Below are 27,647 nucleotides of genomic sequence, written 5' to 3'. Positions count from 1 at the left end.
TTTGTACTTGTCCTACCTTTTTAAAAAACTTTTGTTTTGAAATACTTTCAAACTTATAGTATAGTTTCAAATATAATATAAACCCCATAGAGACAACTCCAAGATAGCCTTTTAACGAGCCGGCCAGGGGACGTTTTCTCTGACCGTCTAGCCTGGTAGGTCGTGGCTGTTGACCGGGAGGCTGGGCCGTGTGCTTGCGCTTCTCCCTTCTCACTTAGCTCATTCCTCTCCTCTCCCACATCCTCATGCAGCTCTGTCTCTCTCTCCTTGGTGCTCCACTATTTCCCCCACTATGGCCCTCCCTCCCTCTGAGGGCCCTAACCCTTCTGCCCAGTCTGTTCCTCTTTTCACCCCTAGCCGAGGTCCTCTCCCTGCCTCCGTGAGTCTCCTGCCTTCTCTCTGTCTGGTGTTCAGTGCCTTCTGAGACATTCCATCATTTACAACAACATTCCAGGAAGTCACCTCTGGTTTATGCCCATAAGAGTTAAGTACTTGCCAACGGAAGTGTCTCCCTTTTCAGGCCTTAATTATTTAATCTCTATTAAAACCCTTTGCAGCTGGATATCAACCCTTCTTCTAGAGCATGTTTGACAGTCAACATAAGCTAAAAAATAAGAATGCTCACCACTGTACCACCAACTTAGGCAGCAGTTAATAAAACAGACACTCACGAACATGAGTAGTCGGCTCAGCAGCTTCCAATGGCGCCAGGCTCTCTCGGGGACACCTGGGGATAGGGAGCCGAATCCAGGGGGCCCACGGGATCCACCCTCAGAACGCTGGGCACTGGCACTAAAATCTGCCTTTTTCATTTCTCTCTTCCTTAAAAATGGGAGGTGCTTCCAAATATTCCGGCTAAAAAAGCTTATTTTCTACTGCAAGACTGCCTGGCCCCAATATCATCTAAAAGGACAGCCAGCATTGGCCTGCATATAAAAACAACTAAATCTCTTTTGTAAAAAGAAAAGTGGCAGTCAATATAAGCTAAAAGGGAGAAAGCACAGCCTTCCAAGGAAACTCTCAATTTTAATAACATCTTGCAATTAAATTTGTTTTGTAAAAAGAAAAGATGCAAATAAAAGATGCCTTGTTATTTAAGCTTTTAAAAAATTACATAATAATCAAGAAATTTTAAGAGCAAATTTTTTTAAAGAGCAAATGTAATTATATGTGCCATTAATTCTTGTTAAAAATTGTATGTTACCATTTCAAAAATGCATTAACTAAAGTATTTTAAGAATTTAACATTATCTGACAAGTTTAATTTTGATAGTAATTGTATGTTGTGAAATGTTTGCCTAAAAACAGTTTCCAAAATTATTTTAGTGACTTAAGTATGAAAAATAAAAAGGATGTGTTTTTATAAAAAAAAAAAAAAAAGAAAAGAATTTTGTCCTAAATGACTAGTTGTTACAAAAGGAAATTATAGTCAAAGTTGAAAAAAATTTAATGGGTCTATCTCTAAAACTTTTAAAAACTTTAGTATCGAATAATATAGTAATACAAAACTAAAATTTAGTTATCTCTATTAAAGTGATAGTTTTCTTAATTCTTTAGTAGTTATGAATGTAACTTTTTTAGTAAAAGTTATAAGTTTTTTTCTAAGTAATCAGTGTAAAAAGCAAAGAGTCAGTTATATCAAAATAACTTCTTGTACTTTATGTTAACTTTGTCGTGTCCTTAGTTATTTAAGAAACAAGTCCCACTTTTAAAAAAACTAAGTCTTTTCTTTTGCTTTAATTAAATAAGGAACCAAATATTGTTCCAAGCCTGATAACTTTTAACATTTTGCTTTCTCAAGGTCAAACTCTAAAATATATATTTTTATTCCAAACAGTTGCAAAGAATTTATTCTTTCATCTCGTAAAAAATGAAGTGTTAAAAATGGTTAAGCATTTAATATATTATAAGTTGCATAAAAAGTTTAAAAATTAAAAAAATTTTCTACCCTTACATTTGTGATGAATCTGCATAATATTAAACAATATAGTACTGCTAGTCATAGTTCTGTTTCCTAATAAAAATGTAAAAAAAAACAAACAAACTGTATTTTAACTGAAGAGCTTACTTGTTTAAACAAGCTCCTAGTGCTGTGCATGTTGTCTCCCCATTTAAGTTATTAGCTAAACCAGTTTCTGCGGTCCCTAAAACTATAAAAATATCAGCCACATCTTCCAGTCAGGCCCCAAAGGTAAATAAAAACACTTTCTATTACAAACACCTGTAGCTCTGCCTGCCAAAAAAGGCTCAGTCACTTGAGCTCTGCAGTGGACACAGCCTCCAGACTGGCTCTGTTTCCCAGTGCCAGAGGGCACTATAAAACAAGCCAATAAAACCCTGAAGCCCATGGTCATGTTTTCCAAAAGACCAATGATGCTGTGCTACAACAATTGTATAAAAAACATCCCTCCTGGAACTGTAATTGGCAAAATGACGTCATTAAAATCTAAAAGACACAATTAGCACTAAGGCCTACTCCTATGGAAAAACAACATATATAGCATTGTAAACCCAATACCCATTGCAACTCAAAAAAACACTTTTGCATTAATTCGTATGAAGTGCTCTACCCACATACATATTAAAAATCTTAGCAAACTTAACTCATTTTCTAAGTAAACTTGCCTATATAAAAAATGGCTCTCTTAAGCACTATCTTTATTTTACTTGCCATATGCTTGTATTGTAATTGCCTATATTGTTTTTTTTTAATTTATGTCTAAAGCATCCTCAAATAATATAAAAGTTTTCTTCTCCCATGATCAGTAAGAAGTAACTACAGAAAATGAAACCGTAGCTCGTTTTCCTTATATGAAGAATGCTCACAAGATATGTCTTAAGAATAAAAAAATAAATAAATAAAAGGGGGAATTAATAGCTAAAAAATATACTTACCCTGGCTGACCTTGGCAGTCTGCTCTCTGTATTTAGTTCCCGAGGGACATTGGCCAGACCTCATTCTGCTTGCAAAAATGGGATAGCAGAATACGTCAGAAACACCCCATGACCCTGTAAATCAGTGACTCCCTCCTCAAGACACAAAAGTTGAATGTGCCTTATGATCGACTAAGAAAAGTTATGAAAACCCTGCACATAAGAGCTTTCATGTCAATCTCTAAATCTAATCGCTAACAACTAAAACAACAGAACCTGCTTAAAACAGCATAAGATGAAGAAATTGCTCACACCTTCCTCACAAAAATCCAGCATCACTGCTGACCTAATGTGCCAAAGTTTCTAATCTCAGCTCTCTTTTTTTAAACTAATAAAAACCCCTGTGCCTCCCAGCCTGGCACAGCTCTTCCCTGAGCATGCCTGTGCTCACCCCTTAACCGTGTACTCTCTTTCTCTTTTCTCCTTGCTTATACCTGCTTGTTGTATCCTTAAATTCCTTCTTGTGACAAAACGTCAAGCCTGAAATGGGGGCTCCCATAGCAAAGGAGCTCCCGTTACCCTCTCACATGTGCACCTAATAAATTTTCTGCCTGCCTTCTCTGTGCTGTACTGTGCCCTTGAATTCTTTATCGCAACATGGCCAAGAACCTGGAAGCCGAATCTGGTAACACCCCTACTATCCCAGATACCCAGATCTACCAATTTTTTTTTTTTAATCTTCATTTTATTGAGATATATTCACATACCACGCAGTCATACAAAACAAATCGTACATTCGATTGTTCACAGTACCATTACATAGTTGTACATTCATCACCTAAATCAATCCCTGACACCTTCATTAGCACACACACAAAAATAACAAGAATAATAATTAAAGTGAAAAAGAGCAATTGAAGTAAAAAAGAACACTGGGTACCTTTGTCTGTTTGTTTGTTTGTTTCCTTCCCCTATTTTTCTACTCATCCATCCATAAACTAGACAAAGTGGAGTGTGGTCCTTATAGCTTTCCCAGTCCCATTGTCACCCCTCATAAGCTACATTTTTATACAACTGTCTTCAAGATTCATGGGTTCTGGGTTGTAGCTTGATAGTTTCAGGTATCCACCACCAGCTACCCCAATTCTGTAGAACCTACAAAGGGTTGTCTAAAGTGTGCGTAAGAGTGCCCACCAGAGTGACCTCTCGGCTCCTTTTGGAATCTCTCTGCCACTGAAGCTTACTTCATTTCCTTTCACATCCCCCTTTTGGTCAAGAAGATGTTCTCCATCCCACGATGCCAGGTCTACATTCCTCCCTGGGAGTCATGTTCCACTTTGCCAGGGAGATTCACTCCCCTGGGTGTCTGATCCCACGTAGAGGGGAGGGCAGTGATTTCACCTTTCAAGTTGGCTTAGGTAGAGAGAGAGGGCCACATCTGAGCAACAAAGAGGCATTCGGGAGGAGGCTTTGAGGACTTTTTATAAACTTATCAACTACATTTGCAAAATGGGTTTTCTGCCTATTGTCATTGTCACCCAATTCAGTGACACCTCTGAAGGACTTAAGGGTCTCCACTGACTCCTCAGTTATCCCCCTACAGCCCAGTAATGCCCTCTATGGCGTGATTATGGTTATCCACCCAGTCATCCAAAGCGTTCTTGATCTACCAATTTTAACATTTTGTCCCACTTACCATATCATTCTATCAGTCCATCTTTCTGTCAGTCCATCTGTCTAGCTGTCTATCAAGCTGTCAACCCATTTTTTGACATTTGAGTATAGGTCTTATACATCATGCTCCTTGAGCATTTAATACTGCCACATACATTTCCTAAGAATGAAGATGTTCACTTATGTAGCTACTTTAAGTGCAGTTATCAAGTACAAGAATGTTAACATTGATGCAAAGCTTACAGTCTACATTCCAATATTTTCATATGTCCCAATGATGTCCTTTTATATATCTGTATGTGTGTGTGTGTATATATATATATATGTAATTCAGATTGTTCACATACCATACAACTATCCAAAGATCCAAAGTGTACAATCAGTTGACCATGGTACCATCATACAACTGTGCATTCATCACCACAGCTAATTTTTTTTTCCAATTTTTAGAACATTTTCATTACTCCAGAAAAGAAATAAAGACAAAAAAAGGAAACTCAAATACTCCCATACCCCTAATCAACCCCTCTCCATTATTGATTCAGAGTTTTGGTATAGTACATTTGTTACTGTTGGTGAAAGAATGTTAAATATTACTAACTGTAGTATATAGTTTGCAATAGGTATATATTTTTTTTCTATATTCCTCTCTATTAATAACTTATAGTGTCAGGCATTTGTTCTAGTTTGTGAGAGAGATTTCTAATATTTGTATATTAAATCATGGACATTGTCCACCACAAGATTCACTATTTTATACATTCCCACCTTTTAACCTCCAACTTTCCTTCTGGTGATATACGTGACTCTGAGCTTCCCCTTTCCACCACCTTCACACACCTTTCAGCACTGTTAGTTATTCTTAGAACATGCTACCATGACCCCTGTCCATTTCCAAACGTTTAAGTTCACCCTAGTTGAACATTCTGCTCATAATGAGCAACCGCTCCCCATTCTTCAGCCTCATTCTATATCCTGGTAACTTATACTTCATGTCTATGAATTTGCATATTACAATTAGTTCATATCAGTGAGACTTTGCAATATTTACCTTTATGTGCCTGTCTTATTTCACTCAGTATAGTGCCCTCAAGTAATCTTCATCAACACATTTATTTTAAGACGGTTTTGTTCGCACACCATACATTCTGTCTTAAGTAAACAATTGTTGGTTCCCTGTACAGTCAGGTATTTATGTATTCAGCACCATTGCCACTATCTATATAAGGACATCTCCATTTCTTTCACAAAGAAGGAGGAAGAGTCAGAGAAGGCAGAGAGACAAAAGTAAAAGAAAAGAGAGAGAAAAAATAAAGAAAACCAAACATGACAGCTAGAAAGCAACAAAAGGAAAGACAGCATTAACCTAAAGTAAAGAGTCAGACAACATCACCAATGCCTCATATCCTTCTCCTCCCCCCCATATGCATTTAGCTTTGGTATATTGCCTTTGTTACATTAAAGGAAGCATAATACAATGTTTCCGTTAATTATAGTCTATAGTTTGCATTGATTTTATTTCTCCCCCAATCCCACCCTATTTTTAACACCTTGCAGTGTTGACATTCATTTGTTGTACCTCATGTAGAAACATGTTTCTACCTTTTATTACAATAGTTGAGCATTCTAGGTTTCCCTGAATTACACAGTCCCATTCTTTATCCTTCGTCTTTCCTCTGGTGTCCCACGTGGTCCCAACCTTCCTCTTTCAACCATACTCACAGTCGTCTTTGTTCAGTGTACTTACATTGCTGTGCTACTATCTCCCCAAATTGTTTTCCAAACCTCTCACTCCTATCTTTTCCTGTCTGTTTGCAGTGCTCCCTTTAGTGTCTCCTGTAGAGCAGGTATCTTGTTCACAAACTGTCATTGTCTGTTTGTCAGAGAATATTTTAAGCTCCCCCTCATATTTGAAGGTTAGTTTTGCTGGATATAGGATTCTTGTTTGGTGGTTTTTCTCTTTCAGTATCTTAAATATATCACCCCATTTCCTTCTTGCCTCCATGGTTTCTATTGAGAAATCTGCACAAAGTCTTATCAAGCTTCCTTTATATGTGATGGATTGCTTTTCTCTTGCTGCTTTCAGGATTCTCTCTTTTTGATGTTTGATAATCTGATTATTAAGTGTCCTGGCATAGGCCTATTCAGATCTATTCTGTTTAGGGTATGCTGTGCTTCTTGGATCTGTAATTTTGTGTCTTTCATAAGAGATGGGAAATTTTCATTGATTATTTCCTCTATTATTGCTTCTGTCCCCTTTTCCCTTATCTTCTTCTTCTGGGACACCAATGACACATACATTCTTGCTTTTCATTTTGTCCTTAAGTTCCCGGAGATGTTGCTCATATTTTTCTGTTCTTTTCTCTATCTGTTCTTTTGTATGTAGGCTTTGAGGTGCCTTGTTCAACATTTCATGAGTGTTTTCTTCTGCCTCTTGAGATCTGCTGTTGTATGTTTCCATTGTGTCTTTCATCCCTTGTGTTGTGCCTTTCATTTCCATGGATTCTGCCAGTTGGTTTTTTGAACTTTCAATTTCTACCTTATGTACGTCCAGTGTTTTCATTACACAGTTCATCTCTTTCAGCATGTCTTCCCTGAACTTTTTGAACTTCCTTAGTATTAGTTGTTTAAATTACTGTATCTCAGTTGAAGTGTAAGTTTGTTCCTTTGACTGGGCCATAACTTTGTTTTTCTTAGTGTAGGTTGTAGTTTTCTGTTGTCTAGGCATGATTTCCTTGGTTATCCCAATCAGGTTTTCCCAGACCAAAACAGGCTCTGGTCCCAGAAGGAAGAACTATTCAGTATCCGGTTTCCCTAAGGGTGTCTTAGAAAATTGACACACAATGTGAGCCCTCAGGTCACTGTGTTTCCTGCCCAGCAGGTGGTGCCTGTCAGCTTGTAGCTCCAGACTGGTATAAGGAGGTGTGGCCCATGGCTGTTTTCCCCCAGGCTCTGGGGTCTGGTTCTGAATGGAAGGTGGGTAGTAGAGCTGGGCCCTGCTTCTTTCCTCTTAGGGAAGATAGACCCCCTAATTAGAGGTCATTAGCATTTCAGTGGCCTCTCTCTGCCTGTGCTATCTCCACTCTTGTGGGGGTCACAGCGCTGGGAACTGAAAATGGCTGAGGCTTTCTCCACTGAGCTGAAACAGGGACAGAAAACCCCCTTCAGGGCCAGTCCGCGGCCACCCTCTGGCTCTCCAGGGTCAGTCATCACCCAAAGCCTCTGTCTGCTTGTTGGGGATTCGTAGCTTGTATTGAGCAGTCCACTTTTGTTAATTAAAACCCCAGTTGGAGCTCAGCTGAGCTGTATTCACTTGCTTGGTGAGAGCTGCTCTCTGGCACCAGGAGGCTTTGCAGCTTGGGCTGTGGGAGGAGGGGACTCCTGGCTTGGATCCGCAGTTTTTACTTACAGATTTTATGCTGCGATCTTGGGCATTCCTCCCCATTCAGGTTGGTGTATGATGAGTGGATGGTCATGTTTGTCCCCCTGCAGTTACTCTGGATTATTTACTAGTTGTCCTTGGTTGTTTATTAGTTGTTTCAGGGGGACTAACTAGCTTCCATTCCTGTCTATGCCGCCATCTTAGATGAGTCCTCCCAATGATGTCCTTATGTACCTTTTCTCCTCCTTTGTTAGATCCTGTCCAGGATTATGTATTACATTTAATTATCATTGTCCCTTTAGTAGCACTTTATTATTAAAATTTTTTCCCCTTAAATTATGGAAACAGATATAAACTTTCCCATCTCAGCCACTCCTAGGCAACATTTACAATGCTGTGGTGCCCTCACTGCCTCCCCCTCCTAAAACTTCCCCATCTCCCCAGGCAGAAGCCCCACACCCATTGGGCATTAATTCCCTGTTTGCCCTGCGCCCCTCCCCTGCAGCCTGTGCTTTGATCTCTGTCCCTGTGAGGTTGCCGGTTCTCTGACTGTTTTTTGTAGTTGCCATGGAGCTTAAATTTAACATCCTAAATAAGTAACAATGTTGTTTGTTTTAATACTAACTTAGCTTCAGTAGTATGTACAAACTAGGTTCCCATACTCCTCCATCTCCCACCTGTATGTACTTGTCACAAATTACATATTTATACATTATTAGTCCCAAACCACTGATTTATCATTGCATTTTATGCATTTGCCTTTTAGATTCTGTAGGAAGTAAAAAGTGAAATTACAAACCAAAAATAGAATAGTACTGGCATTTATATTTAACCATGTGGTCACCCTGACCAAAGATCTATCTTTCTTTGTGCTGCTCGATCTATTGTCTGTTGTCCTTTCCTTTCAACCCGCAGAACTCTCTTCAGCCTCTCTTGGAGGGCTGATCTAGTGGTGACAGACTCTCAGCTTTTGTTTATTGGGAATGTCTTAATCTCTCCCTCGTTTGTGAAAGACCGTTTTGCCAGATATAGAATTCTTAGTTAGCACTTTTTTGCTTTCCACACTTTAAATATGTTGTCCCACTGCCTTCTTGCCTCCATAATTTCCTGTGAGAAGTTGGCGTTTAGTATCAGTGGGGCTCCTTGTACATAACACATTGCTTTGCTCTTGAGGCTCTCAGAATTCTCTTTATCTTTGGAGTTCGACAGTTTGATCATAATATGCCACAGTGAGGGTCTGTCTGAATTTATCTTGTTTGGGATTTGTTGAGTCTATTGGATGTGTGTATGCATATTTTTTGTTAAATTTGTTCCTTTTTAAGTCTTTTTTTTTTTTTTTTTTTTTTTTTAAATATTCCCTGTGCCCCTTTCTCTTGTCTCCTCCTGGGACTTGAGACGCTGGGACAGGGGCTGCCCTGGTCCTTTCTGCACGGAGTCTTGTCGGGCATGTGCGTGTGGCCCTAGGAATTCCCCGTTTACACGGATAGGAATGTCCCCTCTTCCCTGAGAAGCAGCTTCCTCCTGCCCTGGGCACTGCACTGCATGTCCTGCTGCCTGTAGTCCTTGCCCCCAGCAGCTGCAGCTCGACCACTCTCCCCACGTGCTCCAGGCATGCTCTGTGACTGTGGACACACAGGGGCAGCTCCGGGATGGCGAGCCTGTGCTGAGGGTCCCATCCAGCCCCCCAGGCCCTGAGGTGCTATCAGTGTGGGCACCAGGGCTCCGGCCTGGGCTGCAGGCATCCCCCCACCCATAAGGTCGCCTTTGTCTTGACTCGGCACTCGCCCTGTTCCTTCAGTCCTTAAACTGTCCACTGGAGCTTTGAGAAAGATGTTTCCTTCAGTTCTTGCTGGTGGTTCAGAGCATGGGGGCGGGTGGGGGGTGGGGCCCTGAGGCTTCTCACTCCACCATCTTGGTCGGGGTGGGAGACTCCTGTCTTTCTAATGCTGATGTTTTTACTGTTGTTTGTTTTCCATTTTCCCCTGCCCTAGTAGATTGGATTTTATTCACTATTTCTTCTGTTTTTAATGGTTTCCCTAGAAATGTTAGCATGACTATTTCCTCTAAAGCCTACAACTAATTAGTATCTTCACAATCCTCTTGAATATAAGGGTGTAGCCCATTTTGATTTCTTTTTCTTTCCTCCCAACTCTATGTCAGTGTTGTCATATATTTTCATTCTTGTTTTTTTTTTAAGCCACAGAGAACATTATTATTTCATATAATCAGTGCTTGTTAAGTTGCCCCTGATTTGCCATCTTATTTGCTCATCGTTCCTTCTTGCCAACTCCCGCCTCCGTCTGGGAATAGTCCCCTCTGCTTGAAGGACATCCCCTAGAATTTCCTTTAGAGAGGGTCTCTTAGTGGTGTGTTCAGCATGTGTGGTTGAAAATGTCGTGTTTTATTCAAGGCTGTTTATTGAAAGATATTTTTCTGGGGTATGTAGTTTTTTCTCTTAGAGTTTTCTCTCCACACACCATCTTCTGGCTTCCATTATTTTTAAGAAATCGGCTCTATTTTAATTTTTTCTTGTGTAGATAATCTGAATTTTTCTCTGGTTGCTTTTAATGTCTTCTTTTCTTGTTTGTTTTACTATGATGTGTTTAGGGATGGGTTTTTCGAGCTATCAGACTTGAGATTCACTGAGCTTCATGAATTTGAGGATTGGAGTTTTTCATCAGTTCTGGAAAATTCTTAGCCATTTTTTTTTTTTTTTTTTTTTTTTGCTTCCTGTTTTAAGATAATTGATTTTCGTGCAGTTGTTAGAAATAATAAAGATCCCCAGTAACCTTCATCCATTTTTCCCCAGTGGTAGCATCTTGCTTAGCTATATTACAACACCACAGCCAGGAAATTGACATTGATACAATCCATTGATCCTATTGAGATTTCACCCATTTTATGTGCGTGTGTGTGTGCATGTGTGGTTAGTTCTGTGCAAAGCTATTATATTTTTTACAATCCCTTTCCTTCAGTTTCTTTATCTTCTTCTGAAATTCCAGTAAGATCCTATCATTCTTGTCTTCCGTGTCTCTTAATTGTTTCTTTTTCATTTTTTGGTTCTTTGGATTTTATTTTGGGTAGTTTCTTCGGTTCTGTCTTCTAGTTTATGGTTCTCTTTTCAGTTGTATCTAATCTGCTGTCAAATACATATTAAATTTCAATAGTTATGCTTTATTTCCGGAATTTCTATTTGGTCTCTTTTCAAATCTACTTGGTCTTTTTTAGTACTACCTTGCTTTTTTTGTTTTATGTTGAACCCTTTTTTTAGTGAATGACTTTGTACATAAAATAATATGGCTTACTTTTCTAGTAAGTTTTTGTGGTTCTGATTCTGCTGGGTTGTTCTCTTTTTTTGGTTTTAGTTTCTTCATTTGTAAAATGGTAATAATACTATGACTAAGACCAATTATATCTTGTGAGTGTTGTGTGAGTTGAGATCATGAATATAATTGTATAGTGTATAACACCCAGAAAGTGCTCAGTAACATGTGACCCATTTTAATAATTAAAAATATATTGCCTGACCACTGTGAGATACCTAGGTACTACCAGTTTTGTTGAGGGATATAGAAGACAACTTGAGTAAATAAAGAAATGTTCCATGCCTGCCTAGAAGCTCAGTATTAATAAATAAGTTGGGAGCTCATCTCGTGGTAATTCAGATGTTTTGTACAATTTCAGTAAAAAGTCCAACTAGATGTCTTTTTTAAATTTGGCAAAATTATTGTAAAGTTTATGTAATAAAATAAATAGGTGAGGGGAGTGGGTTTTTTTTTTTTTATTTTGTTTGTTTATTTTTAGTCTCTCTTATAGTGATTTAGGCCAGAGGCAAATGTCTTGAAGATTGTTTATTCCTTTCTCTACATTCTAAAAGAAAGCCCTGTAAGCAGGAAAGAAAGAAAAACTCATTCCCCAAAAAATGATGTGACAACACAGTGTACTCCTTATGCAGTTCCGGAGAGAAAGCTTCTCTCGTGGAGGGTTTTTTTTTTTTTAATCTTTTTGTTGTAGTAACATATACACAAATTCAAAATTTCCCACTTGGACCACCCTCAAGCGTACAATTCAGTAGTAATTACACTCACAGTGTTGTGCTCCGGTCACCAGTGTCCATCACCACAGCTTTTTCATCACCTCAGACAGAAGCTGCCCCATTAAGCAGTAGCCCTCTTCCCCTCCACCGTGCCCACCCCCGTCCGCTCCCTGATAACCTGTTGTTTTATGTCCCTCTGAAATTTGCTTCTTCTAGGTATTTCATATAAGCTAGGTCTTTCTTATATGATATGTAAGTATGTAAGTATACAGTATTTGTCTTCTTGTGTCTGGCTTATTTCTTGGGAGATTTTCATTCTTTCTTTTGCACGTGGTCTGACTTATGACGAGGAAGCTTGACTATCAGACTTTCTTAGTAGTACAGATACTTTTATCCTCTAGGCCTTATTCTACACTGGGCATGCTTACCTAATGCTCATCTTATCATGCTAGACAGTGAATTTATCCTGTGTTTCTTCATGTGGATATTTGTAGAGCATTTACTCTAGGCTTCAGACACTGGTTTGGGTGTGGGGAAAAAAGCAGTGACCAAAGCAGGCAAAGCTCCCACTCTCTTCGGTAATCCTAATAGGCAATATTTATTGAACATTTGTAGTTGTAATGCAGTTTATATAACTACCTCATTTAGTTCTCTCAGAGAGCTCTTTGGTAATTACTGTTGTTATTCCCACTTTTACATATGAGCGGTTTGGAAGCTGACTTGAGATTGAAGAAGTTAGAAAGATGTCCTAGGACAGTGGTAGAAGGTTCCAACCCGGATACTTTCCCCTTTCTGACTTCACACCCAGCAGTCCTATTCGTGCAGTGTTGCCAGCTCTTGCCTGGAAGGGAGAGCTGTAGAATGCAAAGACACACTCCAGCTCCTCCCCACCAGATGCTAACACACACACTGCGTTCATAATGTGTAAAAGTGTTTTCACATGCCATGAAAGAGATATATGGGGTACCTTCATATGTTTCATTTCTTTAGGGTTTTGCTTTAAATTTATCAGAAGTAAAATATAAAAAAATATTTTCTCTTCTTTATATAAGCATCTTGTGGTGATTTGTACTGGTTAGTTATTAGTCAAACGCATCTAATTGATTTTCTGGGAGCCCTGAGGTCTGCTAGACTCTAGTGGGATAAACTGTTGCCCTGTGGGATCAGCAGCGCCTGGCCCCGCAGCATGGGTTACCTCTGGCGATTAGTGACTGGTGGGGTGACATGCTGCAGATGCCTGACTCTTCTTCCTGGGTCTCTTAGCAACAGCTTGAAGAAGAAGCAGCGAAACCTCCTGAGCCGGAGAAGCCTGTGTCCCCTCCTCCTGTCGAGCAGAAACACCGCAGTATTGTCCAAATAATTTATGATGAGAATCGGGTAAGCTCACGCCATCTCTGACGGTACAAGCTATTAAACCTGTTTTACGCTGCCTTTTTTAGTCCTGATCAGTTCTGACATAAATGTTAATTGTATTAAAACTAGAATTTCTGTTGTAATTTTTAATGTTCTTAAACTTTGGTTTATTGAACCTTGAAAGAAAGTTGAAAGTTGGTCTCTAAATTACTTGGTATATTATTTTTATAGGTTATATTTTATAAATATTGTTTCTGGAAAGTAAAATTTTATCAGCCAAGTCTCTCTCCTATTCTATAAATACCTACAATTAAGCTTGGGTAGTTTATAATACAAAACAGCCGTTCTGTAATTTTAACTTTGTAATGGGCATTTAATGCCAAATACTGGTAGCATTCCAGTAGAGATAGGTCTTTGGATATGAAACAAATTTCCAAACTGGTAGCTGGGCTTTCAGAGAGGCTGTGGTTTGAACCTTAGTTATTAAGTGTGAGGCTGTTGACCTTTAGGTAGACTTTACCTCTTTAGGTTCATTAAAACAATTTCTTCTGTCATAATCTTAATCAGAGAATATCCATGGATTTAAGAAAGCCAGACCTCAATTCTATGAATAATTTTGTAGTGTCAAAGTTAATTTTGGGGCCAAACTTGGCCGAGGAACTAGCAGTTAAATTAGAAAATTGATGTCACCTCAATATAAAGAAAACTCCCACATTGCTGCTTGGTGGTGGACTGGTTTGCTCTATGAGGTGTGTCCCCCAGACAGTGTTCAGGCAGAGGTGTGACTGTCGTCTCTGGTTCGCCAGATGAGATCAGAAGGTAAAAGTTGGGATGATCGTTTCAAGTTATTTGGTTGGTAGTAAATGGATTCATGACAATTAGTGTATCTTACACAGGCAGCCCTTAAAGTTCATAATATCTCAGCTTTTAAAGGAAAGTGGCCCTAAAAAGAACGTCTGTGAATTAGTAATTACATAAACAGTTAGAGGAATGATCTTGGACTCAGACATAAATGTATGTGAGTACGTAGAAAGATAATTTAGAGTTGTCAGATATATAGTAATTAGGACAATGGTTCTTGTCATGGACAAGTAAAAATGTGCACAATTAATATATATAATTTTGGCTGGGTACAAAATTAGTCCGATTTATCAAACAAATGGAACAGTCTTCTGGAAAATAAACCGCAGTGGGGCTGGGGCAGTAGGGAATTGCGTGATGACGGGCCTCATGCCAGCCGGGGGTGGGCAGGGCTCTGGGGTCCTGCAGGGAAGAGGCCGAGGGTCTACATGTGCTCCTCTTTTCAGGGAAGCCAGGAGGGTGGGCTTTCATGTGAAACTTCCTGAGTTTTAAAATACTCCCTAAAAGAATAAACATTTGGGTGGGCCGGTAGGCTTTATGGCCTGTTCATGACCCCAGGGATCAAATAAATGGAAATTAGAGTTGATAACAATAGACATTTGTCTTTTTTTTTTTTTTCTTAGGAGTCTTACTAAGTAAAATGTTGGCTTTTTTTCCTTAGAGTCTATGCATTAATTTTCAAATTGATTGAATTCAATGATATTTATTGATTGTATTTCTTAAGGAGCCTTGTCTTACAAACTTAATACATAATTCCAGTGTTAGTGAATTACAGGCTTCCCTCATTAGGCCATGAAGCTGAGAACTGTGGAACAAGTTCTGGTAGAAAATTTAATTTGTGTTTCGATTTTGTATATAGATTTTTCATTAATTAGTGTGGTAAATGTTTCCTGACACCCATGAACAAAAATGAAAATGCCTTTCAGACCTCTTCTGGCCATATTAGCATTTAAATATTTGATTTGTTGTTGGTTCCATGGGGAACAAAACCCCACCAGATTTGGAATCCGTCTCTTAGTGTTGGACTGATCTTACCGTGCAGGTTCTTTCTGGTACATGGTAACCATGGAACCATCTTTTCTGTCATGCCTGTGCGGTCACTTGGCCATGGGGGTCTTGTGGCCTGTGGCAGAGGGTCCCGGACAGGAAGGGCTGGAGCACAGGCCTTCTCCGGCTGACCGTCAGCGCTGTTGCTGCTGTGCTGTGCTGCCCGGTGCTGCCCTGTGCCCGGCGTCTGCAGAGCCTTTCAGCTTCTCTGATGAATGCCCCTGGCTGTTTTGACGCCACAGGCAGTGAGGGATGCTCTGCTGACGGAAGAACCTCGCCTGCCTTCAGTCCTTGGTCGGCAGCAGGCTAGGCCGGCTGGGAGTTTTCGCCCAGTGTGGCTGAAGAGAGGGGGCACTGATCACGTGCAAGCATCTTCCCTTTCTTTAGGCGACTAGCAGGAGGAAGAAAACTGCCCCGAAGTGACTGTTAATTTTAACATTGGCCTTCAGAGAGAAAAATGGACTTGTATCAGATTCACAATTCAGACTATGATTTCTTTAGTCTCTGAAACAGACTGATTTTTCCTGGGCTGTCTTAACATTTGATCTGCCTTTACCCTGCCCAGTGTATATGGTCTAATTTCAAAATAGTTAATACACACAGAAAAGCGGCCATGTAGATGTAGCAGAGAAGTTTTCAAAAATACCTTGTATATATATTTTGAGTGGATGATTTCCAAGAGAATGTGACCCCAGAAGAAAGCGGTTGTTGGTGGGGAATGTGCTTAGCGCCCACAGCCTCTGGTTGCCTGGGCCAGTGTCCTGGAAGCTCTCCTCTCTCTTCACCGCTGCACACATTTCCCTGACAATAAGCATCCTCAGCGCCCCTCCTCTGTGTTGATCTGGTCCTTGACTCTCTCCTCCTCCTCTGCGTGCCTTGGTTCGAGCCTCCTCTCTCACATGGGTATTGAGCCTTCTTCCTTCAGTCTTTTTCCTCTCCCATCAAGACCGTTGCGTGATTCTCCACATAAAGCACTTTGATGACTTCCCCCTTCCCACAGGCCACCCACATTCTGTCAGTGCTTTGTGCCTCCCTTCCTCGCCTTCCCTATAGTACCACTTCCTCTCCAGGGCGTCCTCCAGAGCAGGCTTTCCGGGTTCCGTCGGGGGTTTCCATACCTTTCCCCCACGTTGTCTTCCTGCCTTCAGCTCTCCTGTCCCCTTCACCTGCGTGCTCTTGGTGTAGACTTTGCTATAGAATGGTTATGAAGCAGATTTTAGAGCTGGTGAAGGCTGGGATGACTTCCTGTGTACGGTCTAGAGAGCAGTAGTCATGGGTGCTAGATGTTTTCAGATTTATTTTCTGTGATAATATTATTTGTCTGTTGCTTAATAATATACCTGAAGGTAATAAATTTGAATTTTGTGATAATTACATTTTGGCTTCTTGAGATTAATAGTTCGCTTCAGAACGCTTGTATCTCCACTGGTCCTTCCGGGTTGTTGTGACGAGGCAGGAGGGGGAGGGTTGCTGTGGACATTGAGCGTGTAGAGGCAGAAATATGGCCAGATAGTCTAAGTGCCCAAGAAAACCCCTCACCATAAAGCGGTGTTTGGCCCCAAATGTTAATAGTGCCAAGGTTGACAAACCCTTGTATCTATATAAATAGATACATAGACTGTGTGTGTGTAAAGTTATATCTATATAAATAGGATCATATAAATATAAAGTATATCAGTGGCCCTTGCTGTGCAAATTTAATGGGCTTTTATATAAATTTTGTATTTGAATTTTCTAGATGTTAATTTCTTTCTTAAGAAATTAAGAAAGTTTAGAAAGTGTATTATCCTATTTTGTTCTCCTTCACTAGTTAGCATAGTTATTTTAATATGCTAAATAAATATTTGATTGTGATTGATAGATGAGATGGAAAGGAGAATGCTTGCTTGAGGGAACTACTTTCCTTACATTTAGTGAGTATTGATTGATAGCCATTCCCATTGGAGAGCAGAGAAGCCCTGGAGGGTTTCCCACGCCCCACAGGGGTGGGGTGGGGTCCTGCAGCCACAGCGTGCCATTGTTGCCATGGGGATGCGTTGGGGATGAGCAAGGCTTGAGAACCGGCACACGTGCTGGTCCCCTAATTCCAGCTGAAACAGATCTGTAGTATTACGTTTTGTTATGTTTCATTTGTCCATTAAAGGAAGATTTCTGCTGCATAGCACTTTGGTCTAGGTTATTTTACCTTTGAAAATGGCGTTTTAAAAATTATATAATTCAACGTTTAAATATTGAATGGTTTTGAATAATTCAAGCTAGCTGTTTCCTCTGTTGTTTAGTATTGCAAAGATTTTCTTGTAACTAGAAAACTAATAAGCTTATTTTCCCTCAAAGCTTTTCCTCAAAGAAATCAATTTGGCCTAACACAGTAAAACTTGGCCACTTTATGATATGTTCTTTAATTTTCATGAAAGACATTGTGAGTTAAGTATTGAGAATGTTTGGGGAATTCATTTTTAGTAGTGAATCTCTGTTCCCTCTTCCAATACCACTCTTTCCCCAGATTCTTAGTATCTGTTTGCTTTTAAAACTTACCACTTCTTTAGGTATTTCCTTCAGTACAAATCTTAGGCTTTCATGGAATTTGTTGAGGATGGATATGAAAATAAATTTAGAAAATATTTCAATTTATCATCATATAAAAGGAGAATACTTGGAAATAAGGATAATAAGTTCTAGTGTAGATTAGTCTTAGCTAAAAATAAAATTAGAAAGAATACTTGGAAATAAGGATAAATAAGTTCAGTTGTAGATTAGTTTTAGATAAATATTTTTAAATAGGTAGTTATTTTACACTTAGGTATTGTAATTTTTAATTTACAATACAACAATATCTTTATCTCTAGAAAAAAGCAGAAGAAGCCCATAAAATTTTTGAAGGCCTTGGCCCAAAAGTTGAACTGGTAAGTAAGAAATTTCATTTTTCATTTCCAGTGCTTTTTTCCTTGGGATAAGAAGGAATATTTATTTATTTAATCCGTTTATTTTGGGATTAGAGGGATGTGGCTGGACAGAAAGCTTGTGATAAAGTTTAGAATGACGCTGCTTGCGCTTGGCTACTTTTGCAGAAGCATCACCTGTGCGTGTTTTTGCCTGAGCAGCTGTTTCATGATAGGAGGAGGGAGTGAGAACAGGTGTAGAAGGCTCTTTGAATCATGCTGTTATGATGACAGTGCTTAATCTTCCTTCACTTCTGAAGTTAAGAATTATGAATAAATGTGTCTGTTGTTGGATGCATGGGATTTATACACTTTCTTAAAGGAATGGATTCCTATTAGGAGACGGAACGAGCAGAGGTGCTCAGGGAACCCCAGTGTTTGGAGGTTTTGATAGGGCACATCATTGTACAGATCGATTAGTAAATGGCCTAGACTTACATTAAAATGCGAATTGTTTCTTTGTTTCTTAAAGTCATAAGGACAACATTTTATACATAAATATTTGATTTATTTTTTAGCCACTCTATAACCAGCCATCAGATACCAAGGTGTACCATGAGAACATAAAGACGTAAGTATATATCATCTTTAGAGTTCTTCAGTTAGAGACCTTATATATTCTATAAAAAGATCATTTTTACATTACCTACTGACATAATATTATGATGTAGTGTAGGTGTGTTTTAGATTTGTGTAATTTGCTGTCGTTTTACTGTATGTTATTTTCCTCTGGCTTTTTGGGGGTTGGGGTAACAGCTTTGAGTTTCCGAGGCCAAAAAATGAAATAAATTATTGCATAAAACTAGCTGGTTTTATAATCTGCTAGTAAAAAAGGTGGATACTTAACCTTGAAATGGCTTACCTTGAGGCTTGAATTTTTTGCCTCCTGTTTTGTCTTTTTTTCAGTGGCGTACCTGCAAGGCGCATGATGAAGTAAGATAATGGAGCTTTTTCATTTAAGACTAGTGACGACACCGTCCCCCACCAAGCCACATCTGCCATTGCAAAGTAGAAGTGCCACGGATCATTTTACCATTATTCAAAATCCTATTCTAGGGAAATCCCTTCCATGACTCTTGCTAATGACGGTATTTGTAGACCCTTCTGCCATTTAATGTCCTGGTGTCTTGGAAGGCGCTCTGTCACCTCCCATGGGTGAGGAGGCTGCTCCAGAATGCAGTTTGCTTAGCCCTGCTCATCCTCATACCAGGCCTTTATGGATGCAGATTTTGGAATAAGAAAATAAATGAAAAGAAAACCTAATTTCTTTATCTGATTGTAGAAAGAGAGGAGCCTAGATAGGTATCTTTTTTTTAAAAAATGATCATACTTTAAGAGAATTTTAGGTGAAATATTTTTAGTTTGTGACAGAAATGTGATATTTCTACTTTATATGTTTTATTAAGTATAACCGGAAGAACATCATAATTATTTACTAGTACAGTTACTAATGAGCACTTTGCTATTTATATCTATCTATATATTTTTTTTCTTTTTAAAATTTCTTGCTGAGAGTATGTGCAGTCGTTTACTACTTTGCAGAACTGGTGGCAAATATAATTTGCATGGTAGTGTACATGAAAGAAATTGAAATTTGAATAATTTTAAGTTTTATTTAAGTAAAGTGGTTCCTAATTTAATTCATGCTTAATGAATTTTTCTGGGAGATGATATTTACGGTCTTGACAGCCTATAGAAGTCGGTTAGGCAAAACCTATATAGAATTTACCTTGTTTTGAAACTGTTGAACTGTTTTAACATTTTAAAAAAGGAGAATAGCAGATAAAAATCTAGTTGGCTACTTTTAATGATTTTTTTTTTTAAAGCAAAGCTTTAGATATGCCTGTGTTCTGTCTTTTTCCCCAACATAAGCTGGAGACCAACTCTGTCTCTGGTTAATCTCCTGTTATCTGCACTGCCTGCTGCGGTGCTCAGCACACAGTGGTTTCATGACTGGCTGACTTCTGTATATAAGTTCTTCGGAAACATTTTAAATTGCATTTATTGATTGTTATTTGCCTTTGAGTAGCATGTCATTACAACCAAAGCAAATTGAATCTATGGTGATGTTCCCATTTATGTCACCTTTTGAAATATCATTGACTCAGCTGCGTGCATCTGTATGAATTGTTGATGAACTATTCTTTCATCACTATCCTTTGCATTGTGTGAAATAGCAAATGTACCCTTTAATAACTCTTTATCTCTTGGCTACTTTTTCATGTAGCCAGCTTCTGATTGTCCATGCTTGTTTCAGTGATAGTCCAGAGTGGCAGATAGTCTTAAAACAGTACTTCTCCTTGCTTTTTCTTTGTATTTGTATTTGAGTAATCAGCTTGAAATCCTTTCCAAAAGTAGGTGGAATATAAATACCTATTTGAGCCTGCTTGTCATAGTATTTGAAGGCCACAGTGCTTCAAATCTAGGATGCAAAACTGTCATATTAAGATCTAAGAGAACTCTTCCTGTCTTGTCACGTTGCTCTCCATTATGTCTTAGAGCCAATTGTGTCATTCATTTCTGTGATTGAAGTAAATCTAATTAAAGCAGGAGTCATCTCTCTCTAAATTTGTTGTTATACGTTATCCTCATAGAAGGGAGGTCAGTACCTTCCTGAGGTAGGCAGGTAACTTGAATAGCTTTTCCTTCCCTCCTGTCTCCTCTCCTCCAAGAGTGTGAACAAAGGTGTTTATATCATTAGAGTTCTTAAAAAGAATAAAGAATGTGTAATTATAATTTTATAATAATATTTGCTTTGTAATTGAATGTAATAATTGAAAATTAACAATTTGGATAAACTCTTTTGCTTTAGAACAGGAGAAACTTTAGATAGTTTTAATTATTACAAAAGCCTTATTTTTCAGGGTGAAAAAATTAGGATTAACTTTGACTACATCATAAATTTGTTAGCTATCTTGCTCATGTTCCAGTGTCTGGAAAAAAAAATATAGTCAATGCGTTATTAAATTGTGCTTTTTCTTAATGTCATGCAACCATATTTTTCTCTTCTAGAAACCAGGTGATGAGGAAAAAACTCATTTTATTTTTTAAAAGAAGAAATCATGCAAGAAAACAAAGGGTGAGGCCCTATCCTTGTTAACTGAAATTTGTACAACTTTCCCATTCGTTCCCATTAACAAGAATGGTTCTTGATTGTATTTGAGAAAAAGTGCTGACTTAGAAAGTAACTGTAGAGGTGACTGAAATGTAGGTCCAAGTCCAGCAACATTTTAATAGCATAATTCACATTTAATATCTTTATCAAATTTATTTCATTGGTCATCTGTGAATAACATTTTCATCTAGCCCAAATAAAGAAAATGGTGAGTAGTTAAACTATGAAAGAGAAAATAGGATGATCTGCAATTAGTTGCTTAACCCTCGAGCAAAGATGGGTAAGTTATTTTCATGCTGATTAGACATGACTATTCTTTCTTATTAGAAACTGGGTCAGATAGGGTTCAGCTTTTCAAATTCAAATAGTTTTTCATATTGTGCTATATGACTTACAGTCCAAAAGTTCTTGTGATTATAATCTTCGTGGAAGTAAAGTGATAGCAAATGTTATGTCAGGATTCTCATTTTTATGATATGTTCATAACTAATTTTGTAGACAAGCTATTGCTACATTAAATTCAGGTGTTTATTAAATAAATGATGCTCTTTATATTTGCATCAGAAATGAGTGTTGTACCCTGCAGTTAACGACGTGACAGTGTAATGAGTTGTGACGCTCAGGAGCCAGCAGCTTGTGCTTGGTTGCCAGTCTGGTCCTCCAGATACTCTCTTAAATGACTGGTCTTGAATTTTTTTTTTTTTTTTTTGCCAAGAACACAACTATCAAATAAGAATTTAGCTTAAGAATTTTTTTCTATCCAGTAATTTTACTGTCACTACTGTATTTGCTAACTTTGCTCTCTGGTGGTGCTGGTGCAGGGGAGCATACTTTGTCTTTGCACTCCAGAGAGTAATTGTAAAGTTTATTTGTTCACCGATTTGTTTAATAAATATCTATTAGCAGTTTACTTGTCCCACGTATCACTCTGCAGAGGTGACCGAGGTAGCCATGTGGAATTAGCGCTTAGGGAGCCTGAGGTTTAATGGGGCAGACCAGTCAGCAGGCACTTACAGGACTGGGACAGTGCTGCGGGAGAGGAGATGCAGGGGGCTGTGAGAGCATGCTCGAGGGACACCCAAAGCGGAGGTGAATCGCGGAGGGGAGGTCCACAGAGGTCCACAGGAAACCAGAACTCCAGAGGGAGCCGGGGGCCAAGGGAGCGGGGCAGGCCCAGCGGGGAGTGTGTTGCAAGGCCCAGCCCTGCAAAGCGCTGGGGGTCTAGCACCCAGGAGACTCGGTGTTAACTCCCCAGGGCACCTTTTAAGCTTCTCAACTGGGGAGGTGGAGTGATCTGGTTTGTATTTTAAGAATTTGCATTTGGCTACAGCATTGAGACTGCATGGGAGGCATTTAGGGGGCTGCTCCTTTAATTCAGGTGAGGGACGCGTTGGCCTGGACTGAGGAGGTGGCCGTGGAGACGAAGGAGGTTGGCAACAGTCCAGGGAGTGGAGGGGGGAGCGTGAGCAGAAGGATTGAGGAACACGAAGGAGGGGCTTTCTAAAGCATTACTGTTTCTCCCTCTGGAAGCTGTTTTAAAAATAAATCTTAAGTGCCTGACGTAACCAGCCCAGCAATACAAAAGCGCATAAAAGAAAGCTAATGGTCTCTTCTCCAGTGTGGCTGTCCTGAGGGGGTCAGTGGGAACAGTTTGCATGAGTCCTTCCACACACCCCTCTCTGTAGTCAGACGTAGATGCAGGTTCTTCTCTTTTCTCTTCTGTGTTTAACAAAATGGGGTGATACTCTGCTCATTTCTCCAAAAGCATTCATTCTTGATTTCATGCAATTCGTTGGATTTATTTTTTAAATGCAATTTTATTGAAATATAATCATGTAGCATACAGTCATTCAAAGTGTACAATCAGTTGTTCCCAGTATTGTCATATAGTTGTACATTCATCACCACAATCAATCTTTCAACATTTTCATGACTCCAAAAAATGAAATACAGATTAAAATTAGAAAGAACATCCAGAACATCCCATTCCCCTCCTCCTCCTATTGTTCATTTACTTTTTTTAAAATTCAGTTTTATTGAGATACATTTACATACCATACAGTCATCTGTGGTGTACAGTCAGCTATTCACAGTACCATCATATAGTTATGCATCCATCACCCCAATCTATCTTTGAACATTTTCCTTACACCAGAAAGAATCAGAATAAGAAATAAAAGTAAAAAAGAACACCCAAATCATCCCCCTCATCCCACCCTATTTTTCATTTAGTTTTTGTCCCTATTTTTCTACTCATCCATCCATACACTGAATAAAGGGAGTATGATCCACAGGGTTTTCACAATCACACTGTCACCCCTTGTAAGCTACATTGTTATACAGTTGTCTTCAAGAGTCAAGGCTACTGGGTTGAAGTTTGATAGTTTCAGGTATTTATGTCTAGCTATTCCAGTACCTTAAAACCTAAAAAGTGTTACCTATGTAGTGCATAAGAATGTCCACCAGAGTGACCTCTCGGCTCCGTTTGAAATCTCTCAGCCACTGAAACTTCATTTTGTTTCATTTCGCATCTCCCTTTTGGTCAAGAAGATGTTCTCAATCCCACAATGCTGGGTCCAGATTCATCCCTGGGAATCATAATTGGATTTATTTTTATCAATAAAGTATAACCAATTTCTGCCTTTTCAACACTGTCAAAAATGTTTATTAGATAGCATTATTTATAATAACAAAAGTAACTAAAACCTCCAGCGACAGAGGAAAGGCTCAAGTGTATAGTAGAGTGTTCGCCATCAGGTAGGAAGGGTGACAACAAAATGTAGTTGCCTTCTGGCGATGGGGATTCTGAACTGTTTACATGTTTTCAGTTTTAATTTTTCAGAATTTTGGGGGAGGGGAGGCAACGAAGGACATGCATTGTTATCAGAAAAATAAAGTAGCTGGTCAGCCACCAATATCCGTTTGTTTACTAATTTATATAGTCTTAATGTTAAAACACATAAATCCAGCCAAAAATACTACTCTATGTGTTGATCTGTGTAGGAAGCAGAGCTCCCTTTCTCTCTTCCTTCAGATCAGTGACAGCTTTTCATCACAATTGAGTCATAGGCCAAATGTACTTTTGACTTAGCCTTAAGAAGTAGCATTTATTTTTAAGTATTAGGTTTGTGAGAATCACAGAGTTTAGTTTATTTTAATTATTATTAATTTGCTGCGGGTATTTAATAGGAGCAAAAAATCTGCCAACGTTATGATCAGCTCATGGAGGCATGGGAGAAAAAGGTGGACAGAATAGAAAATAATCCTCGGAGAAAAGCTAAAGAAAGCAAAACAAGGGAGTACTATGAAAAGCAGTTCCCAGAGATTCGAAAACAAAGAGAACAGCAAGAGAGATTTCAGCGGTATGTGCTTTGATGTTTGATGGCTATACTGCACTTTGCTCTTTCACTTAAATATTGTTACCTGAATCTGATCATTAAGAAAGTTCACAAAGAACTTTTATTTTGAATATAAAACTTGATTGTCAACCAGTAAAGAATATACCTTAGGGAATTTAATAATTTTTTTTTATATTTAATCATATATCTTAATTTAAATGAATGTTTGAAATTCATTCTTCAGTTGAAAATATCCATCCCTTTGAAAATGACGGTTAATAAGAACAGATCTGAGTATCTTAGTCCTTCGTTATCAACATAACCAAACAGCATTAAACTTATCACTTATTAAGGAATTCTGTGATTTTGGTAGATAGTTTCTGATTTACTGTTACTTTTAGAGAACAGGTGTTTTACAAAGCTTTAAATGCTTTAGTTTTCTTCTCCACTAATAAGAAAGTAAGAGTCCTGTAAGTTTTTGTGGTGGGTGATGACTGGGTTTTAAACCCTTCCCCCCTTAAAATATTTATTTTTATGAGTCTGCTTTCATATTCTCTAGGCAAAAGACTGCTATTTTAAACTGAATTGGCATCAATAACCATGGTTTTCCAGAAGTTTCCCATAAATAGTTCTGCCATTTGAACGTGCATATGTAACCTTTAAATTTTGATCTCAGCATTTAAACCGTTACTAATTTAATAGGACTCAAGCATATTACTTAAAGTAGTTACCCAATAGAATTTTTATTTCTTCCCTATCATTTGGTTAAAAAAAAGTCCCATCCAGAAAAGTAATCTGTAGTTAATTTAATTGATGTGTCCTCTTTATGAAGGCCTTTAAATACATTTATAATTCCTCCCTTATATTTAGAGTTGGGCAGAGGGGAGCTGGCCTTTCAGCCACCATCGCCAGGAGTGAGCATGAGATATCGGAAATTATTGATGGGCTTTCCGAGCAGGAGGTAAGACATTATTGCCTTAATTCAAGTTGACTCATTGATTATTCAGACATTTTGCCTCATACCCCAGGAGCTAAGGGTGTATTGCTGTGTAAATGAAGGGGCTTTAGGAGCTGGGGTTGGGGCTGTTCCAGGACTCTGGCCGACCACTGAAGGGTTTTACGCAAGGCCGGCACATTTCACAAACGTGGCTTTGGTAGCAGGAGGCCGGGAGAGGGGAGAGGAGGTTGTTGCAGTGAAAAGAAGGACCCGAGTCAAGGCAGCTGTTGTAGTAATGGATAGAAGGGGACACGTGGGAGAGATTAATAGAAGACAGAATGGAGAGGACTAATGGGACTGAATGTGGGTGAGAAAGAAGAGGAATGGAAACGTAGCTGGTGGCACCATTTCCTAAAGGAGGGTTACAAATGGCAGTGTGTTCATTTGTGGCCCTGACATGCTGGTGTGACCGCCAGAGTGTGTCCTCTAGTAGCCAGGTGAGCCTGGGAGAAAGAGGTGAACTGGGGACACCTGGGTGTCAGTTCTGTGTATTCTGGTGAAATCGCCCCAGGCACGTGTGATAATAAGAAGTGAAAAGGGGGAATGGAGTGAGCTTGTTAGGGTTGAAACTAACATTTATGGACTTGAATGCTGTGTCACTGATTTTTAAGGGGGAAGACTTTTTTTTTTTTTTTTCCCTGACACCTTCATTAGCACACACACAAAAATAACAATAATAATTAAAGTGAAAAAGAGCAATTGAAGTAGAAAAGAACACTGGGTACCTTTGTTTGTTTGTTTGTTTCCTTCCCCTATTTTTCTTTTTTTTTTTTCTTTTTTTTTAAATCTTCATTTTATTGAGATATATTCACATACCATGCAGTCATACAAAACAAATCGTACTTTCGATTGTTTACAGTACCATTACATGGTGGTACATTCATCACCCAAATCAATCCCTGGCACCTTCATTAGCACACACACAAAAATAACAAGAATAATAATTAGAGTGAAAAAGAGCAATTGAAGTAAAAAAGAACACTGGGTACCTTTGTCTGTTTGTTTCCTTCCCCTATTTTTCTACTCATCCATCCATAAACTAGACAAAGTGGAGTGTGGTCCTTATGGCTTTCCCAATCCCATTGTCACCCCTCATAAGCTACATTTTTATACAACTGTCTTCGAGATTTATGGGTTCTGGGTTGTAGTTTGATAGTTTCAGGTATCCACCACCAGTTACCCCAGTTCTTTGGAACCTAAAAAGGGTTGTCTAAAGTGTGCATAAGAGTGCCCACCAGAGTGACCTCTCGCTCCTTTTGGAATCTCTCTGCCACTGAAGCTTATTTCATTTCCTTTCACATCCCCCTTTTGGTCAAGAAGATGTTCTCCGTCCCACGATGCCAGGTCTACATTCCTCCCCGGGAGTCATATTCCACGTTGCCAGGGAGATTCACTCCCCTGGGTGTCTGATCCCACGTAGGGGGGAGGGCAGTGATTTCACCTTTCAAGTTGGCTTAGCTAGAGAGACAGGGCCACATCTGAGCAACAAAGAGGCATTCGGGAGGAGGCTCTTAGGCACAACCATAGGGAGGCCTAGCCTCTCCTTTGCAGCAACCGAAGGGGGAAGACTTTTTTACTGAGTGGAATTATTTTGTCTTATTTGGGCATTTCCTTGCCTGTATCAAGAGCAGAATTAATAAAGTTATGAAACAGAATTAATTATTAGACACAGGTATACATTTGAAGATTAAGTCATCCAAGCCCAACAGCAGTAGTTCCACCCCTACCCACTCTCCCCAAACAGTCAATATCTGGTTAGTCTCACTTTAAATTTATTTCTATTATCTATTTATCTTTCTGTATAAGAATTATTTATGTATCAGTTTGAGTGTCATCTTCGTGAGTGCAATTATTATATTTCTGGGGCCATCTTTGAATTCCCAATGCCTAGTGTTTAGTAGTATATTCATAAATACTGAATAAAGAATGAGTTTCAGTCCCTAGCATTGAGTCGTCTTAGCTGTTTTCAAACTCTCCAAGTTTGGCTCAAAAGCCGTCTACTGTCTCTTCAGTTTTGCTAGTTGGGGTTTT

The 27,647-nt window shown here is 38.9% G+C and overlaps 1 protein-coding gene across 11 annotated transcripts in view; it reads left to right on the top strand.

Annotated features, from left to right (window-relative positions):
• Positions 1 to 27,647, top strand: part of NCOR1 (nuclear receptor corepressor 1) — a 160,117-nt gene that overhangs the window by 51,573 nt on the left and 80,897 nt on the right. For 8 of the 11 annotated variants that reach the window (XM_037808078.1, XM_037808085.1, XM_037808079.1 and 5 more), the window contains exons 6-12: positions 13,230 to 13,343; positions 18,074 to 18,130; positions 18,685 to 18,737; positions 19,073 to 19,099; positions 21,179 to 21,245; positions 24,471 to 24,643; positions 25,490 to 25,580. In XM_037808078.1, coding sequence (XP_037664006.1) covers positions 13,230 to 13,343; positions 18,074 to 18,130; positions 18,685 to 18,737; positions 19,073 to 19,099; positions 21,179 to 21,245; positions 24,471 to 24,643; positions 25,490 to 25,580 — 582 coding nt within the window. The remainder of the gene's footprint in view (positions 1 to 13,229; positions 13,344 to 18,073; positions 18,131 to 18,684; positions 18,738 to 19,072; positions 19,100 to 21,178; positions 21,246 to 24,470; positions 24,644 to 25,489; positions 25,581 to 27,647) is intronic. The other 3 variants (XM_037808087.1, XM_037808082.1, XM_037808081.1) reach the window with 1 other exon arrangement.

This window comes from Choloepus didactylus, chromosome 18 (genome assembly GCF_015220235.1).
Source record: "Choloepus didactylus isolate mChoDid1 chromosome 18, mChoDid1.pri, whole genome shotgun sequence".
Classification (NCBI taxonomy): domain Eukaryota; kingdom Metazoa; phylum Chordata; class Mammalia; order Pilosa; family Megalonychidae; genus Choloepus; species Choloepus didactylus.
Note: the sequence above shows the minus strand (reverse complement) of the source record. Positions and strands in the feature narration are given on the sequence as shown.